The 17,944-nt window shown below is 54.1% G+C and overlaps 1 protein-coding gene across 1 annotated transcript in view; it reads left to right on the top strand.

The window, feature by feature from the left end:
* The first annotated feature begins 4,989 nt into the window (after window positions 1–4,989).
* The window catches only part of EPHB2 (EPH receptor B2), a 139,578-nt gene continuing 126,623 nt past the window's right edge, over window positions 4,990–17,944 (top strand). The window contains exons 1-2 of the mRNA XM_055574203.1: window positions 4,990–5,147; window positions 8,540–9,224. Of these exons, the coding sequence (XP_055430178.1) occupies window positions 5,058–5,147; window positions 8,540–9,224 (775 nt within the window). The 5' untranslated portion in view covers window positions 4,990–5,057. The remainder of the gene's footprint in view (window positions 5,148–8,539; window positions 9,225–17,944) is intronic.

Genomic DNA, 17,944 nt, shown 5'->3' with positions numbered 1-17,944 from the left:
GTCAATTTCCACATCTGTAAAATGGGGCTGATGTACCCCACAGGTTGCCAGGAGCCTGAGTCCATGCTTAGAGCGCCCAACTCAATGCCTAGCACACAGTAGGCACTTAATAAATGCTTCTCCTCGTGTCTTTGGAACTCTCACCTGCTGTCATTAGCGCAGACGGTGTCTGTGGCCCTGGAGAAGTCTGATCCAAGAAGGGCTCAGATGGAGCTGACCAGGGCTGGGTTGGGGAGCAGAGGGTGACCCCCTCCACTCCAGCCTAAAAACAGGGCCCTGCACAGCCACCCTCCCGTCGGCCCAAACGCTAACGACTTCAGTGTGTCTCCTTTTTAGCGCAAATATTTCTGAAATGTGCACCGCTCATTCACACATAGCCAGAGGGGTCTTCGGGCCTCCCCAGCCTGTGCGATCAGGGCCTCCTGATTGCTTTCTTCTGTGCAGTCTCCAGGAAGCAGAGGGGGGTGTGTGGGAGCAGCGGGGCGGGGGCCAAAGCCACTCCCAGGGTCTGGACCCTGTTTTCCCCATCAAGTAAGGCACTCCGGGCTGGTGGCTGGGTGCTGAAAACCTTGTCCACGTACTCTCAGTTTCCCCATCTTTCCACTGGGATTTTTTTTTTAAAATGGTCACTTCAAACATCCAGGGATTGAGATCTGGACATTTCCAGGACTAACTGGAAGGTTGGGAGGGCCCAGAGGCGAGTGAAAGGGCAGTGGTTGGCAGGGCGGGGGTGGGTGGTACCAGGGGAGCCGGGAAAGATGTGGGCAGATGGGTGTGGTCCAGCAAGGGGGCCTTGGACACTCGCTGGCCTTTGCTGGGCGGCCCCTGCTCTGGCTCTCCAGCTCAGCCCCCAGCCCCCGTCGGTCCCTGCTCCTCCCTCCCTCATGCCACACGCAAGCCATGCTGCTGTCACCTCCGTGCCTGTGCCTCTGTTGTCCCTTCTGCCTGGCACGCTCTCCCACTTAGCCTCCACGAGTCTCTCCTAACTCATCCTTCAAGCCCTTTATCTGTGTCACTTCTTCCAGGAAGCCATCCCTGATTGTTTGTCTTCTTCCTCTCCTGCTGTACCCAGTGGCATCACGAACCGAACCCCCACACGCATTCCTGTTGTGGTTTTGTCTCATCATGCGGTGATTAATTATCTGTGTACAGTGAAAGTGGCTTCCCCTGCACGTGGGATTGTCATTGGCACAGCTGGCGGGGGTGGGGGGAGCGGGGCGGGGGAGTGGAGAGCACATTTCAAGCAATTGAGAGGCAGCTTGTAGAGCCTAGTGGTCCCCAAAGTGTGGGGAGTGAGATGATATTGGGTAGTTTGCAGGCAAACTTTTTAAATGGTAATAGTCTTATTTTTGTTTTCCTTCCTTTTATGGCAAGTGATATTGGTTTCCCATTTGTAATAATGATAACTTTTTCCTCTTTAAAATGCACTTGAGGAAAAAAAAAGAGTCGGAAGAAATTTTGTAATTATATAATAGTACAGGCTGTAGGTGGAAACAGCCAAAGTCATGGGTGTTGTCCTGAAGGAGCAGAACACTGGCATGTTCGAGGCTTACAGTTTTAGGGAGGGAAGGGGAATGTAGCCTTTGACTGAAGACCTACTAAGTGCAAAGCCCTCTGCTGGGTCTTGGGGTAAGTAAATTACAGACGGGGTGGAAGGGGAGGAGATCAGGAGAACCAGTGTGCAAGACAGAGTACCAAACTGTGCGTGTAGCTGGAGCACAGCTTGTAAATGGAATAGTTGTGTGACCCCGGGCAAGTCCCTAAGCCTCTGTAAACCTCAGTTTTCTCATCTGTGAAATGGGACAGTATCAGTTATCTCTTGGCATCACTGTGAGAATGTTGGTGAGTTTTTCTGGCTCCTAATAGACAGGGTCTCTGGTCTTAGTGAACATGAGTTCTCTCCCTCTGTAGATTTTTGAGAACAGAGGGGCAAGGTCTGGGGTGTTATGGGGAGGAGGGAAGTGCTGGTGATGGAAATAGGGCATGGCTTGCTGAACCCACCCAGGTTCCCAGGGAAACTGAGCTTGAACTTCAGTACTTGGTTAAGAGGAACAAAGAGGAAACCAGGGCATTCCAGGAAAGCGGCATCAGACAGACCAGGAGGGGCTCCCTGGAGGCCTCAACCCTCGAACGAGAGGCTGATGTCCATCAGATGTTGGCAGGCGTGGTCTGGGGTGTGGGGGGAGCTGCTTGGACTCGCCTTCACTTGCAGGGGCCACCTGATGAGCCCAAAGGAAACGATGTGTGTACGCCAGCACAGGGTCAGCCAAAACGCACCATGCTGGATCTGAAAAAAGAATAGCCGCCACTTACTGATGATCTGCTTGGGCTGGGCTGCAAGCTAAGAACCCTCCCATCTCACTTAGCTCTCCTATTCTCCTCCACAAGGTATTATGGCCTTTCTGTAGGTGAGGAGACTGAAGCTTAGAAAGGTTGCAAGTCCAAGGTGGCAGAAAAGGTATTAGAATTGAAGTCTGACCTCCCAGTCCCAGTCCATCTGCTCTGCTTACCTGCCTTTTTTGCAGAGGGTGGAGGGTGATGTGGACATGGAAAGGCAAAGGCCAAGGGGAAGTTGTGGGGAAAGCACCCTGAGGGTTCCCTCCTGCCGTGGCTCCAGGGGGGTAACAGCCTTCCAGGCAGAGCCCAGGACCGGCTTGGTGAGAAAGGAGCGTAGGGGCCGCCTTCTGCGTCCTCCCCAGCGGACCTGCAAGCTGGCCCCTCCTCTTAGCCTCTTCCAGTCTATGACCAAACAGCCCGTTGACTTCCTTCTGAGATCCTCCCCTTGCTGGTTCCAGTTGTGGTGGGAGGCAGAGGAGAGGAACAGTGGAGCCCCAAACCTGAACTCCCTGGGAGCCCAGAGTTTGAGGACCAGCTTTTAGCGTGTGACTTTTGGCCAGTCCTTTGCACCTCTCTGGGCCCGAGTTTCCACCCAGGCGTGGAGGACGTCCGTTCGCAGTCCCTCCTCTGGGCTGTGGAATCCTCTAGCGCTTGGCCTCTGGGTCAGCCCAAGAATCCAGCCAAGGGGTGGGGCCACCTGCTTGGCGGGTTTGCCTCCCCCACCAACCCCTCTCTGGTCCCAAGCGCAGTCTCCTCTCTCCCTTGTTGCGCACAGCTCCCAGCAGCTGCTCCTCGGGCCCAGGCAGAGAGCCCGGCTTGGCGCGTCTCTGGCTGAGGCCGATGAGAGAAAACAGGTTAAAAGTTCAGCCCTTGTTCTCTCCAGGAAGAAAAATCTGTAGTATTCGGAGTGTGAAAAGGAACCCTTTTTTAAGCTCCAAAGCAGCACAATAGAACTTCCCTCCAATTTGCCATCAAAAGGACGCCCTTGGCACTGGACTCCACCATCCCTGGCACCCTCCTCCCCGCCACCCACCAGCCCCCAGTGCAAAGGGACACAGTGACCGCAAACTCGAGCCACAGGCGGTCATGGGGACACTGCCGCATCCTCTCTTGTCAGCCCGCGGGTCTGACTGGGGTCACCTCTGGCTCAACACTTCCTTCTTTCCCACCCTCCCATCCGAAACGCCCCTGCCTGGTTCAAGACATTGTTCCTCCCATTTCGACCTTGACAGCAACCTGGACACTTCCCTCTGCCCCAACTCTCCTTGCCCTAGTTCATTCAACCCAGGTCATCAAACGAAGTGTCTAGAAGTTTACAGGGTAGGAGGCAGGGGACCCTCACCTCCCACTCTGCCACCAACTCCTGGGTGATCTTTAGGAAGCCTCTTCCCCTCTCTGTGCCTCAGTTGCCCTATTTCCAAAATGAGGCTGTTAGATTAGACCAGAGATAGGATCTCAGATGGTGGGTGGTGGTTTCCTGGAGCACTGTGGCGAGAAGCCCTGTGTACTCACAGAGTGTGGGCATTGATTAGTGATGTCTGTCCTGGGTGCAGGATGGGAGCTTAGCAGCAAGCATTGCCTCCCACTCACATTTGCTCACCTAGGGGGTGTGGAAGGTCCAGCTGTGATCCCCTAGGTCTCTCCGCCTACCCTCTGACAACTCTTTGTATTCACACCCTATCTCTGCCACCAGACTGTGAACTGCTCCCTTAGAAGGGCTTTGCTAGTCACCCTCAGGGTACCCTGAGTGCTTGGGTACATAATGTACATCAGGATATATTTGTGGATTGAATGCCCAAGCAATTTAAATCTACTCAGTGCATCACAGTTCAGTTCAAAAAGCATTTTGAATCCCCTGTGGCAGGAAAGGGGGGAGAGGGGAGGGGTGCTGAGCCCGATCAGGGAGTGAATGGAGATCTTTCTGGCCCTGTGGGTCTTCTTTGTCATTGACTGGATGGTTCCTTCCCTCCAGCTAGAATAATGGGAAGCAAGTAGGGCCCAGCTGGGTCAGAAGCTGATCTGAGTTTTCTGAACCCCCAGAGGGCAGGTGATGGGCTGGCCCCACTGGACACGGTGTTCACCCCTGCCACCCCTCCATCCCCAGGGCCCTGTCCTTGGGACAGAGTTGGCTGAGCCCCGGGGGAGGGGGCCCAGGGATGAGGACACGATGGAGACTCCCAGTTCCTGGAGAAAGGGGAACGGTATCCCTGATGGGAGGCATGGGGCAGATGGCAAAATTGGGATAAATGAGACAGCTTGGCTGGGTCCCAAAGGAGGCCTCTATAAGGCCAGCATTCCAGTTGGTGAGAATTTGATGCACACAGAAAAGCAAACAGGACCCTCATTTTGAAGGAAAAATTTGAAATTTCTTGAGGACTCTCTGAAGCCCATCCAGGAGACCCCAGGTTAAGACCCTTCCCCAGTAAAGGAAGGTAATACCTAGATTGGAGGGATGTGATTGGCTGAGAGGGTGGGGCATGACCATGTGTAGAAGGGCTGGAGTTGGGTTTAAGGAGTGGAGTCTAGAGGAATAGACTCAGATGATTGGCTGGAGTGTGGGAGTGGGCGGGATCATGGAGTGAGAGGTAGGACCTCAAGGGAGGGTAGTCTACAGGGTTAGACCAAGTGCTTGTTTGGAGCAAGGAAGTAGGTGGCTCCTCTGTACAGACGGCCCTTAAGAGGGACGTTCTTGGTGATTGACCGTGCTTTGTAGGCAGCTCATGAGTGACTCTGCTGTCTCCACAGAAACACTGATGGATTCAACCACAGCGACGGCGGAGCTGGGCTGGATTGTGCATCCTCCATCGGGGGTAAGTCAGTGGTCCTCAAACCCTGCCTGGTCTCCAGGATACCTCCGGTTCTGCTGCGGGGCCTGGATGCCCTACCCCACCCCATTCGAGCCCCTTCCCCTCCTTCAGGTCCCAGGACCTGTGCTCTCATTGCCCCACCCTACTGGTCCCCTACCATTGATCCAGTACCAGTTACCGTGACAACAGGCTGGATGCTTTTAGCTCTTGTCCTATAGAATTCTAAGAGTGAGGCTGAGAAGTGGGTACTCACAACCCCTGTTTTACAGATAGGGAAAGTGAATGGTCAGTTCCTGAGTGTGCACTGGGTGTCATACTGTATCAAAGCACCTTTACACACATCATCTCCAGTCCTGTGGGAAGGAACCACCTCCATTTTACAGATGAGGAAACTGAAGCTCAGAGAGCTCTAGCCACCTGCCGGGGACCCTACAGCTAGTAAGTGATGAGAGCTCAGGTTTGTAACCAAGGCTGTGACCTAGTCCTCTGGGTTCCCACCACACTAGATTTCACCTTCCTGAGCTCCTACCATCACACTTCCTTGGGTCCTGTGGTCTGAGCCCACGTAGGCTATGAGCTTCCCAGGAACACAATCAGGCACAAGGACTTCCCTGGTGGTCCAATGGTTAAGACTCTGCTTCCACTGCAAGGGCACAGGTTCGATCCCTGGTCCAGGAGCTAAAATTCCACATGGCACGTGGCACATATGCCACCCCCCCCCTCCCCTCCCCACCCCCCCGCCAAAAAAAAAAAGAATCCGGCGCAGTTTGAGATTCCTCTTTCTTCTCACAACAACCAGCCCAGCAGTTACCTATAGGCTGTGGAGTCAGACCCCTGAAGAAAGAAAGTCTCTCAGTCGTGTCTGACTCTTTGCAACCCCATGGACTGTAGCCTACCAGGCTCCTCTGTCCATGGGATTTTCCAGGCAATAGTACTGGAGTGGGTTGCCATTTCCTTCCTCCAGGGGATCTTCCCGACCCAGGGATTGAACCCAGGTCTCCCACCTTGCTTCAACCACCTGAGCCACCAGGGAAGCCATTCCAATTCTGCCACTTACCAGCTGTGTGACTGGGGGGCCAGTTCCTTAACCTGCCTGAGCTTTTAGCTTCCTCGTGTATCAAATGGTGGTGATCATGTCTTCCTCATAGAATTGTTGTGAGGTTTTTCTGCAAAGTATCCAGCATAGCGCCTGACGCAGAAGGGGCTCCCAGTGGCAAGTGGCTGTGGGAGCTGTCGCCGGCATCATCCTCATCACCATCCTTTCTGATATCAGCCCCTCCTCACCCCCCTGGTCTCTGGTGAGGGCTCGGGGCTCCCCCAGCCCCCGCTCCCCCATCCCAGCTCTTCCATGGGGACTCAGCTGCTACCCCAAGGAACTGCATCCTCCGCTACCCCCCTCAGGCCTGTGCTCTCAATAGGCAGGGCCCCAGGGTCAGGCCTCTTTCTGTGGCTCTTTCTTGTCACCAATTTTCCATCTGCGAAGGCGGCTGGGCCCACAGCCCCACCCTGCCAGTAATGAGGCCAGGCTGGGCTGCAGGGCCCCCGGACGCAATTATTTGGGGTGTTTAGGCTGCAGGGCCTCCGCATGTTAATTAGAGAGAGGGGAGAAAGGCAGAGTGCTCTAATTAAGTGCTCTAATTAAGTTCTGAAGAAGAGCAGTGATTGTAACAAGGGGCTGACTTTGTCACATGGTGCCACCAAAAAAAAAAAAATTAAATGCAATGTAGGGAGCTTCAGAGCCGCCACTGAAGGAGTGGCTGGGCCCGCTCGGCCTTGCTCACACATGCTCGCCCTTCACGGCAGCCACAGCCACCGCCCCGCCCCGCCCCGCGCAGGCTGGGCCCGGAGAATCTGAGGGAGGCAGAAAGACAAAGAGCACCCACGCAAGGGTGACGCCTCTCCGACTGCTTACCCTCCCCCCAACAGTCACTTCTGGCAGTTGGGGAAATAGAGGCCCAGAGCGGGGCAGTGACTTGCCTAAGGTCACACCCCAAGTTAGCAGAGCTGGAACAAAGCCCACTGCTGGGTCCTTGTGTTTCGAGGCAGTGTGGACAAGCATGCGCATGGGTCTGAGTTTGGCTCTGTATGACCTGGGGTCAAGTGCCCGTGTGTGACTGCACGTCTCTGGTCTCTACTTGCTCATCTGTAAAATGGGGATAACTGTGCTTCCCACATGTGGTAATCATGACAAAGAAATGATATGCTATTACAGCGCCCACCCTGGGCTCGGCACGGGTTCACCCTGCTTGTTGGGGCCCTTTTTTGGGCCTGCCCCAGGTGAAGCCAACCCAGCACGAAAGAAGGGTGCAAGAGAAGGAGGGATCAGGGAACTGATCCCAGCAAGCTCTCAGACCCACTGGGGAAGACCAGACCAAGAGGGCTTGGGCGTGCCTGGCACTCATTTCAGCAGGCTGTCCCCAAAGGCCCAAGGGAGAGTTGGTGAACCTGGATACAGCGGCCGGAGGGAGACTCCGCTCCTGGAGGTTCCAGAAGGCTGGATAGAGAGGTGCTCGAGGGGGTGTGAAAGGGTGAACAAAGGCTCGGCCTGCGAGTGAGCATCTGTGCATGGAACACGGTCTTTGCCCTTCTGTTCCCAGCTTTCCTCGGCCCTGCCAAGCCCCCTCCAGCAGTGGGAGTGGGGAGCTCACAGCTGGGTGGGTAAGTGCCCAGGCCGGGGCCTGGTGAGGTGCCCAAGCAATGACCCCAGGCAGGAAGACGGGGAGGTCTCCCTCCAGTCTCTGTATTAACTACTCTCGCAGGGAAAAGGCCTCATGTTTCTGTTATGGGGGTGAGGGCTTATCGTCCGTTGGGCTGAGGATCCCCAAGGGCAAGGGCTGCGTCTGCCTGGTCAGGCGGGGCGCTCCAGGCAGACAGAGCCCTGCCTCCTCCAGCAGACTGGTCGCTCCTCAAGCACATACCTCGTGCGCTTTCAGTCTCTCCCTGGTTTCCTTTCCGTTGGGAGCTTCCCAGGAACAGCGGGGGGGGGGGGGGGGGGGCGTGACTTCTTTACCAGATTAGTTACCCCTGGGGGGTAAGGGTCACATCTCCCACGTGGATTAGGGGAATACCACCAAGAGCAGCACGTGTGCCCTTCCTGTCAGATTGGCGCATCTCCTGCGTAGAGCGGGGAATTCCTCAGGGCCAGAGCCAAGTCTCCTGCTCAGTTTGGGGCTTTTCTGATGCTAGGCATCGTGTCTCCATCATCAAACTGGGAGATCCCTTAGGTAGAGTCTGTGCCTCCCCCTGTGAGATGAGGAGGCCCCTGATGGTAGGTGTCCTGCCTGCCGCCTTCACGGCTGGAGGATCCCCTAAGGAAAAGTCTGTGCCCTCCACCCTAGGATGTTCCCTGGGGCTCAGCCCCTAGCTGCACCACCTGACTGGCATTTCACCCACAGTGGGAAGAGGTGAGTGGCTACGATGAGAACATGAACACCATCCGCACGTACCAGGTATGCAATGTGTTTGAGTCGAGCCAGAACAACTGGCTACGGACCAAGTTCATCCGGCGCCGGGGCGCCCATCGCATCCACGTGGAGATGAAGTTCTCCGTGCGAGACTGCAGTAGCATCCCCAGTGTGCCCGGCTCCTGCAAGGAGACCTTCAACCTCTACTACTACGAGGCCGACTTCGACTCGGCCACCAAGACCTTCCCCACCTGGATGGAGAACCCGTGGGTGAAGGTGGACACCATTGCTGCCGACGAGAGCTTCTCCCAGGTGGACCTGGGCGGCCGGGTCATGAAGATCAACACCGAGGTGCGGAGTTTCGGGCCCGTGTCCCGCAGCGGCTTCTATCTGGCCTTCCAGGACTACGGCGGCTGCATGTCCCTCATTGCCGTGCGCGTCTTCTACCGGAAGTGCCCCCGCATCATCCAGAATGGCGCCGTCTTCCAGGAGACGCTGTCGGGGGCGGAGAGCACGTCGCTGGTGGCCGCCCGGGGCAGCTGCATCGCCAACGCAGAGGAGGTGGATGTGCCCATCAAGCTCTACTGCAACGGGGATGGCGAGTGGCTGGTGCCCATCGGGCGCTGCATGTGCAAGGCGGGCTTCGAGGCCGTGGAGAATGGCACGGTCTGCCGAGGTAAGGGCCGCGGTGGGACAGGTGCCCCCCACAAGCGCATGGGGCATTGGTATCGGCTGCAGCCTTGAGCCTGGCAGCTAGGAGGGCAGGCTGGTCAGGGCAGAGGCCTGGAGCTGAGCGGGAGGCCCTCTGCAGCCAGAGTTTCCGAATCTATAGCCACTTTTCAGCTTCTTGGAGGGAGGCGTTGAACACCGCTTCATGAATGGTGGTGCGTGCAGACACTGCAGGGGGTGTGCCCGCTGATTTTTGTTGGTATGAGGATAAATGTTTCTCATTTTAACTACTATGTGAATATTAATGATAGCAAGTGGTGCTTTGTTTCTTCATTCACAAAAGTGACGTGGTTTCCTTTTTAAGAAAACATGTACGCCGTAGTAAAAAACATCGATAAGATAATATGAGTTGAACTTTTGTTGTGTCAGTCAATATAGGCCAAGCCATGCTGAAGTGACAAAGCAGTAAAAGTTTATATTGCGCTTAATGCCTCATGTCCACAAAGAGTCAGCTTGGGAAAATGTGTAAGTCGTAGTAAATGATATTGATAAGAGCACGTTCATTGAGCTTTTGCGGTATCAGTCAGTATAGGCCAAGCCATGCTGAAGTAACAAAACAATAAACGTTTATTTCCCACTTAATGCTGCATGTCCATCGTGAGTCAGCTTGGGATTCCTCCCTCTGGGAGCCAAGCAGATGGAGGAGCCGCTCTTTGGAATGTTGTGATCACCAGGCAGAGGGAAGGAGCAAGTAAGACAGATTGTATATAGGCTCTAAAGCACCCCCCACCCCCCAGAATGGCTCATATGTCATGCCTGTCCACATTTCAGTGGCCAAGTAATGTGATTACTTCCAATCCAGAGAAATGGGAAAGTACAGCCCCACTGTGAGCTATCTTTACTGTGTGCCGAGCACTTTACGTGTCGAACTCTTAATCCTCGCAACCACCCTGTGAAGGAACATCCCATCTTTTAGGAAGAAGTCAGAGCTCAGAGAGTTCATACAGGGAGTAAGCAGAGGCGGCCTGGGGGCTTACCAGGTCGTGTGATTCCAAACCACCCTTTTAACCACTGTGCCCTTTAAGTTAATTTAAGGAAAAATGTTAAGTCAACAATAGTACAGGTGGTATTTGATGACAGCCAAGAGTCGCAAAGCTGCTTTGCAAATGGAAGAAGTTGTAAAAGGTACTGTGTGGTGGTGAGAAGCCTATAAAGGTAGATAGAGCTGAGTACAAATCCCAGCCCTGCCAGTTACCAGCTGGATATCTTGAATCAAGTGTGAAACCCTCTCTCATAGAATAGTTGTGAGGATTCAAGACCTCAAAACCTGTAAACCACTTATAATGACTTCTAGTAAAAACCTAATAAATGTTAACTAAATGGGATGCTACATATGAAGCCCAGCATGGCACAGATTCTCTGCACTGTGAGCTGTGGTGGTCGATGGTGACAGCATAGGAGACTTGAAGCCTACTTGCGCCAGTTCCTCTTGCCTTTCCAACTGGAATTGAATCCTGGAGTGTTCCACATGCTAGCCCAGGAGCCTTGAAAGTCAGTTAAAATTGAGCCTGGGGAAGCTACGGTGATCCTCACCCTTATGAAATTCTATCATATCCACCATCTCCGGGACACCTCCCTCCAGCCCTTGGAGGAAGCATGTTAACGATCCCTGGGAGGAGAAGTGGGTCTGTGAGAGACAGGAGCAGTGGCCTCTGGGGAAGCTGCTGCAGTGATCTTAGGAGATGGTGACGCCTGACTGGGCATCCCCAGTGCTGGGGAAGAGGAGGAGTATAGTCGAAGGGTGTTTTGGCAGTGAACTGATGAGATGTGGAGACAAGTTGGAAAGAGAGCAGGGAAAGGACTCAGAGGAACCAGAAATTCCAGTTTACAGAGCCTTGATGATCTGGGGAAGGAAATGGGAAAATGGGGAGAAAAGGCTGATTTCTCGGGGAAGACAACGCATCTGGTTTTCTGTACTTGAGTGTGAAAACGCACCACCTTGGGAGATGGCGGGGGTGACAGGCCGTGGGGAACAGATTCAGTCCTCACTGTCCACCGGTTACTCACTCCTCCAACCTTCCCCGCCCCTCCTCTGTGTCAGACCTTGTGCTGAGCACCAGGTAAGACGGAAGAATCCAACTGTGGCCTTGCCTTCTAGGAGCTCATGATCTAGCAGAGAGGACCAGCTGTAAATGATCAAGAGTGAGACTGTGTCAGATTTGTTTTAATAGGAATAGTCCAGGCCATGATGGGCATCCAAAAAGGGAGGGCTTCTGAGAGGAGGTGCCATTGGAGCTGAGTCTTGGGAGAAGGAGGCATTGACCAGGTGGCCCCGACCTTCTGGAGGTTGGATTGGCATAAGTAAAGGCCGGAGGACATAAATCAGTGTGGCTCATTAGAGGGACTGGTCAGTTGTTTGGTGTGGCTATGGCTCAGGGCACAAGGAGGGAGGTAAGAAGAACCATGATTGGAGGGGTGCCTTGATGAGGAGGTATGTTAGTTATCGCTGCATAGCAAGTTACCCCCATATTTAGCTGCTTAAAGCAGAAAGCACGTGTTATCTCTCAGTTTCTTAGGGTCAGGAATCAGGCATGGATGGCTTGATGGATGGGTGCCTCTCGCTCAGGGTCTCTCCTGAGGTTGCATCTGGAGGTTTGACCAGGGAAGGATCTCCTTCCACGTTCCTGCCCATGTTTGTTGGCAGGCCTCAGCCCCTCCCACACGGGCCTCTCGCATGTGCAGCGGCTTCCCCAGAGTATGAGAGAGTACCCACGACAGAAGCCACAATCTTTTGATCCTCTCGCTTTCAGAAGGGACGTCTCATTACTTCTCCCAAGTTCTCTTCATTAAAAGTGAGTCACCCGATTCAGTCCTTGCTCCAGGGGAGAGAATTACATGGGGGTGTGAATGCCAGGAGGTAGGGTCCCTGGGGCCAAGGCAGAGGTTGCCTGTCACAGGATCATTCTGGGCTGCTTCTTGCAAGTGGTGGGGGCTCGAGGTAATACGAGGGCAGGGTGTGTCCAGGGCTGGCTTCCCCCTACCGCAACCCCCAGCCCAGGCCCAGCCTACCCCGCCGGCTGCTGGACGTGAGTGGAGGCCAGTCAGGGTGTGATTAATGAGCTCAGGGAGCCAGAAGGACACCAGCTGCTGCCATGGCCTGTGTGCAGCCACCCAGATGTGGGGCTGCTTCAGCCCAGGCCCCAGAGGCGCTGGCCCCACCAGCCCGAGACGTGTCGGAATGGTAATTACAGCTCCCATCCAAGTGGTCGGCAGAGTGCTCGCCCATCTCCAGCTCAGGGATTCTCCACCTTTTCTCTTCCTCCCTCCAGAACCATTGACAAGTCTCTTAAAATGCAGATTCCTGGGTCTGGTGCAAACTTCATCCCAGGTCTGGTTCTGTGCCTCGGAGCTGACGCCAAGAATCGGCATTTTTTAAAAACAAGCAGCCCTGATGCTTCTATAACAGGACTCTTAACTCAGACATCGTGATGTGTTAACACATCCTTGGCCAGACCAAGCAGGACTCAAGGCCAGGCAATGACCACAGGCCCAGCCCCACCACCACCCCAGGGAGCATCCACCCTAAAGCGTGGGAGGGGACCTTAGCAGAATCTCTGGGAGGGTGTGGTTTAGAAAGATCTAGTTAAGGTTGAAGCATAATATGATGGGGAAATAATCTCTTGCTTTCTCAAAGAAATGCAAGTTAGAGAAAACTTGGCAGAGAAGGAGTAGATGAGTCCTCTTGGGGCGTGGCAGCGATCGCAGGGGTGGGCTGTGGTGAATAATGGTGGACTGGCTATTCTAATGCACTCAGTGGTTCCTGAAACTATGGGCTAAACTGATTCAATCAGACCAACTTGCTCTGGAGCCTATTGTGTGCCTGGCACAGTGGGGAGAGCAGGGGAGGGGCCCAGTTAACCCCTCAACCAGCATGTCCTGGGTACCTTCTGTGCACCAGTTAGCCTTCTAACAGGTATTTACTGAGTACCTTCTATGAGCCAGGCATATGCCAGTCCTAGGGAACATCAAAGTGAACAAGAGGGCAAATTCACTACCCTCCCAGAGTTGTTGGCCCAGGTGGGTGGACAGAGGAAGATGGAGGAAATAAAGTAAATAAGCAAGTAAATAGTTACAAACTGTGAGGAGTGAAAAGAAAGATATAATGTGTAACAGTAGAGATTAAAAGGAGGATCTGCTTTAGCCGGGTGATTCAGAGAAGGCTTCTTGGACGAGGTGTGATTTGAGCTGACTAGGGCTGACCTGGGATGGTTGGAAGAGAGTGCCTGAGACTCAGGGTTTGGCCTCAAGTGGCTCCTGGGTGAGCAGAGGATTCAGACTCAGAGGAACAAGGCAGAGCATGGTCCTTCCAGAAATGAGATCTGTCCAGGCCAAGTACTTTGATGGAAGAAGGCCATCTTTTCTGATGGGACATCTGGGAGGGCTTCAAGGAGGAGGTGGCATTTGAAGTAGGCCTTCAGGAGTGAGTAGGATTTGGATGGGTGAAGGGAGGGAAGGAACTCGTGGTCAAGAAGCCTCATGAACAAAGGCTCATGGTGTGACAGTACAGGGCATGTTTGGTGAGTGTCCAGCATCCTACTGGGAGTGGGGCTTTCTCTCCTTGATTCATCTATTCACGGTTCGCTGAGTGCCGAATCTGAGCCTGCACTGGCCATAGCGATGGCGGGTGGGAGACTCCAGGGACTGTCTGCAGAAGCCTCTGCCTTCTCTGGCTTCCCTGGTCCCCAGCCCCCTTGGTAGCACAGTCCCCACTGGGGCCTGCCACCAGCGGATCTGCTGGGGCCGGGGTTCAGGGGGCAGGAGGGTGACCCGGGAATCCGCCCCCCCAACCTCTGCAGCAGCTGCTGCACCCCAGCCCTGAGTCCATTCGCCTGACTCTTTCCAGATGTTGATGGGGTTGATTGGGAACGTGTCCCGGCCTCAGTTTCTCCAAGTTTTATCTTGGCCTCTCCTTCCCTAATGAAACTCCTACTTGCCCCTCCCTGCCCATGTGTGGGCACCCCCCCCTCCAGCCCAGAAACCACTGGGGACCCTGCCCTTCTCTCTCTCCCAATGGAAGACGTGCGTCTCGAAGGGGTCTGGAGAGAGTTCCACAGTGAGTGTGATCTCTGCGATGCTCTCAGGGTGTAAGGGGATTTTTAATATTTAGCTTGGACAGGGAGAGGGGCTGTGAGCCAGTGGATTGCGGGGGGGTGGGGGGGGATGGTTGCACGCACATGTTGATCAGCTGGCTCCAGCTTAGACTTCCCAGCTCCCAGCTGCCCCGGGCTTCCCCTCTCAGCCTCTCCTTCTCCTCCCCCTGCCCTGCTTGGCAGCCCCTGGCCCTGCTCTCTCCCTCACCCGTGGCCTCTCCTTGACCTTGGTCTTGGAGACCTGGTTTCAAACCCCAGTCCTACCTCTTGCTAGCTGTGTGACCTTGGGCAAGCCATGGACCCTCTCCTGATCTTTGTTTTCTCATCTGCAAAACAGAATAAACAGATGGACTGCTGTGCAAAGTAAATGAGAAAATACCTAGAAAAGTGTCAGAAAAATAAGAACTTTTACAAACTTGCCTGAGAGCTTTTTTTTTTTTCCTCCCAATGAGCTTTTTTTTTTTATTTTGAGGAAAAAATAACTTTTCCTTATCACAAAAGCAATACAGGTTATTTGCAGAATCTTTAGAAATTGCTGATAAGCCAAAAGGTGAAAATTAAAATAACACAGAGAGTAACCACTGTTAACAGACTGATGTGGATCCTTCGAGGTGTGTTTATGTGTATTTACACATATTGATTTTTTTTAAAAGAAAAAATAGATTCCTTTTGGGAATACATGAGAATTTTTGACTTACTAGTATTTTGTGGGCGTTTTTCAACGTCATGTTGGATCATGTGGGAAGGCTCTTAGAATTCCATAGGCTATCTGTACGATAATTTTTTTTTACCAATCCTCTGGTGATCCACATGTAGATTGCTTAGTTTTTCACTATCTTAAATGCTGAGATGAATTTCATGGTCCCTCTGCCTTTCTGCACTGCTCCGGGTATTTGTGTAGGATATGTGTCCTGGTGTGGAATTGTGGGGTCAAAGGGTATGTACTTTTTTTTAGAGCTTTTGGCACACCCTCCAGAAACACTGGGCTGAGTTACCCTCCTGGCAGCAGCCTTCAGGAGTGTCTGTTTCCCCACATACTCACCAGCATGGGATATTCTGCCTGTGGCTTTATTTTCTGTTTTAATTCTAGAATCCTGTGCTTCCCCAGCCAAGGTAGGGAGGGACCGGGGTCAGAGATCCTCTCTGGGCCCTCAGAGCTGGCTCCTGGGCCACCCTCAGGGTGGCCTCCTTCCCACCCTGCTCTCAGCTCCAGCCCTTCCCACAGAAGCTGGACCAGTGGCCCAGCTGTGTCTGGTGAGTCTGTGGGGGTGGGGTGCGGTCAGTCTCAGGGTGAAGAGGAGGCGGCGTCCAGCTGGCGAGGCCTGTGCTGGGAAAGGGGTTTGAGTGTTGGAATGCTGGGTGGGAGGAAAAGCCCAGAGCCCCTCCCACCCCGACAGAAAGTTCTGCAGCATCTCTTCAAGGGCAGGGTGGAGACACCCAGCTTGGGGAGGGGGAAGGGTCATAGATAACCCCTCCCGACCCCAGACTCAGGCCGGGGCTGAGACCACACACACCAGCCTTTGGGGAAGGGGATTGGATGGGAATCCTGGCCAATACACTCAAGCTATTCAAGTCTTTGCTTTTAAAAACTGGAAGTGCCTCCCTCTCCCCACATCCCCTTTCCTCTATGCTCTCAAAGCGTCTGTTTTTATTCACGACTTTCCATCCATCTCTCCATCCATTGATCTACCTGTTTCTCCACCTTCCCAGCCAGCCATCATCCATTCACTGAACTCCATTTTCTGATTTTTTTTTTTTTTCCTTCTTGGAGAGTCTTTGTATAGAGGACCAAGAAGCTAACACACTAGTAAAATCACACTTCCCAGGTACCTGCTGTGTGCCCATCTCTGGATCAGGTATAGGGACTGCAGACACGAAGAAGGCCCTTCTCGCCCTCCTAACTTTCCAGTCTGGTATAGGGGATATGGCTCCATTTGTAACTATAGCCTTGGGGCACTCCAGAGAAAGTCAGGAGACAACTGGGCGGGGTGGTGGGGGGGTGGGGGGGGCGGGGTGGGGAGGGGCGAGCTTCCTGGAGGAGGAGCCCTTTTCCCAGGGCTTTGGAGAATGGGAGGAGTCGGGGGCAGAGATTAGTCCAGAAAAAAGATAGTCAGAAATGATACTGATGTTTTTGTTTTTAACCCTGGTCTCCCACTGACCCTCAGCCTTCTGGGGGACAGGGGGCACCGGAGAAGTCTTCTTGGCCAAGGGAGAAGGCAGAGGGGCCGTCAGCACTTCAGTTTCGCTGTGTCCGAGGGCTGAACGAGGCAGAGGCTGAAAGAAGTCCAGAGGACTGGAGAGGGCCAGAGCTGAGGGTGAAAGGTGCCTCTGGGGTGCCCAGCTCTGTGCTATATGCCGGGCTCTATTGTCTCACTGAATCTTCGGTTGGTATGATGAGCTCCATTTGCAAATGAGACTGAGGTCCAGAGAGGCTCGGCAAGGCTTCCAAGGCCACACAGCCAGCAGCAAGAAGCAGAGGCAGACTGTGAGCCCAGCGTCCTCCAATTTGCTGGGACAACTGATTACCCGGGAGTGGGCGGATATCTGGAGGTACCCTTCCCTGCCCACCTTCCTGATTATCCAGGGGCCTCTGAGATGGCAGAAGTAAAAAGAGTTTGACAGATAACCAGCTTGGGGGTGGGGGTGGGGGTGGGGGTGGGGGGGTCACGCATGAGATTGTAAGACCTCATAGGAAAGAGAGGGCAGCTGAAGGGCTTCTAAGGGGAAGAGGGAAGCTCGTGGCTGGGCCGTGGAGGGCGAGTTGCTTTCACATCAAGAGGTGTTAGCAGGATGGAGCACACTCCCAGGGCAGAGGCTCAGGGATGGGGAAGCCCCCCATGGGCCTCCTCTCTTCATGCTGAGCCACGAAAGGGGCGCAGCCACCCCAGTTAACCGCTGGCCAGGGAGAAGGGGCTCCCACTGCCAGCCCCCACACAGCATTAACCAAGTGCTGTGTCGCACTGCCTTCCTGCCTGTTACCTTCTGGAATCTCTCCATCAGATGAGGAAACCGAGACCGAGGGCCAGATCCCACCCCCTCGTAGGTGGCCGAGGCAGGTGTGCACTCTCGTGCTTCCTACTTCTGATATCCTCTGCTTCTTGGAGGAGTCAGAAAGGCTTGGTAGGGACTGCCCTGGTGGTCCAGTGGCTAAGACGCCACACTCCCAATGCAGGGGTCCCCGGGGTTCCATCTCTGGTCTGGGAACTAGACCCCACATGCCGCAACTAAACATCCTGAATGCTGCAACAAACAGCGAAGCTCCCAAGTGTTGCAGCTAAGACCCAGCACATCCAAGGATCTCCTGTGGACCAGGCAGCTCCCCACTGAGGATCTCACTGACTCCCAGTCACTGGTTTAGCATCCTCATCCCTGTTTTACAGAAGAGGAAACTGAGGCTCAAAGAGGTGAAGCAGCTTGTCCATGGTGACCCAGGAAGGGATCGGATTTGAACCCAGGTCATCTGACCCTGGAGCCCCAGCACTGCCCTCTCTCAGCCCCAGACTGACCCGGGACCCTGAAGGCATCAGGTTGATGGCTTTGGCCACAGGCTGCCCCAGAACACTCCGGCAGGACCATA

The sequence above is a fragment of the Bubalus kerabau genome, chromosome 3, assembly GCF_029407905.1.
Source record: "Bubalus kerabau isolate K-KA32 ecotype Philippines breed swamp buffalo chromosome 3, PCC_UOA_SB_1v2, whole genome shotgun sequence".
Lineage (NCBI taxonomy): Eukaryota > Metazoa > Chordata > Mammalia > Artiodactyla > Bovidae > Bubalus > Bubalus kerabau.
Note: the sequence above shows the minus strand (reverse complement) of the source record. Positions and strands in the feature narration are given on the sequence as shown.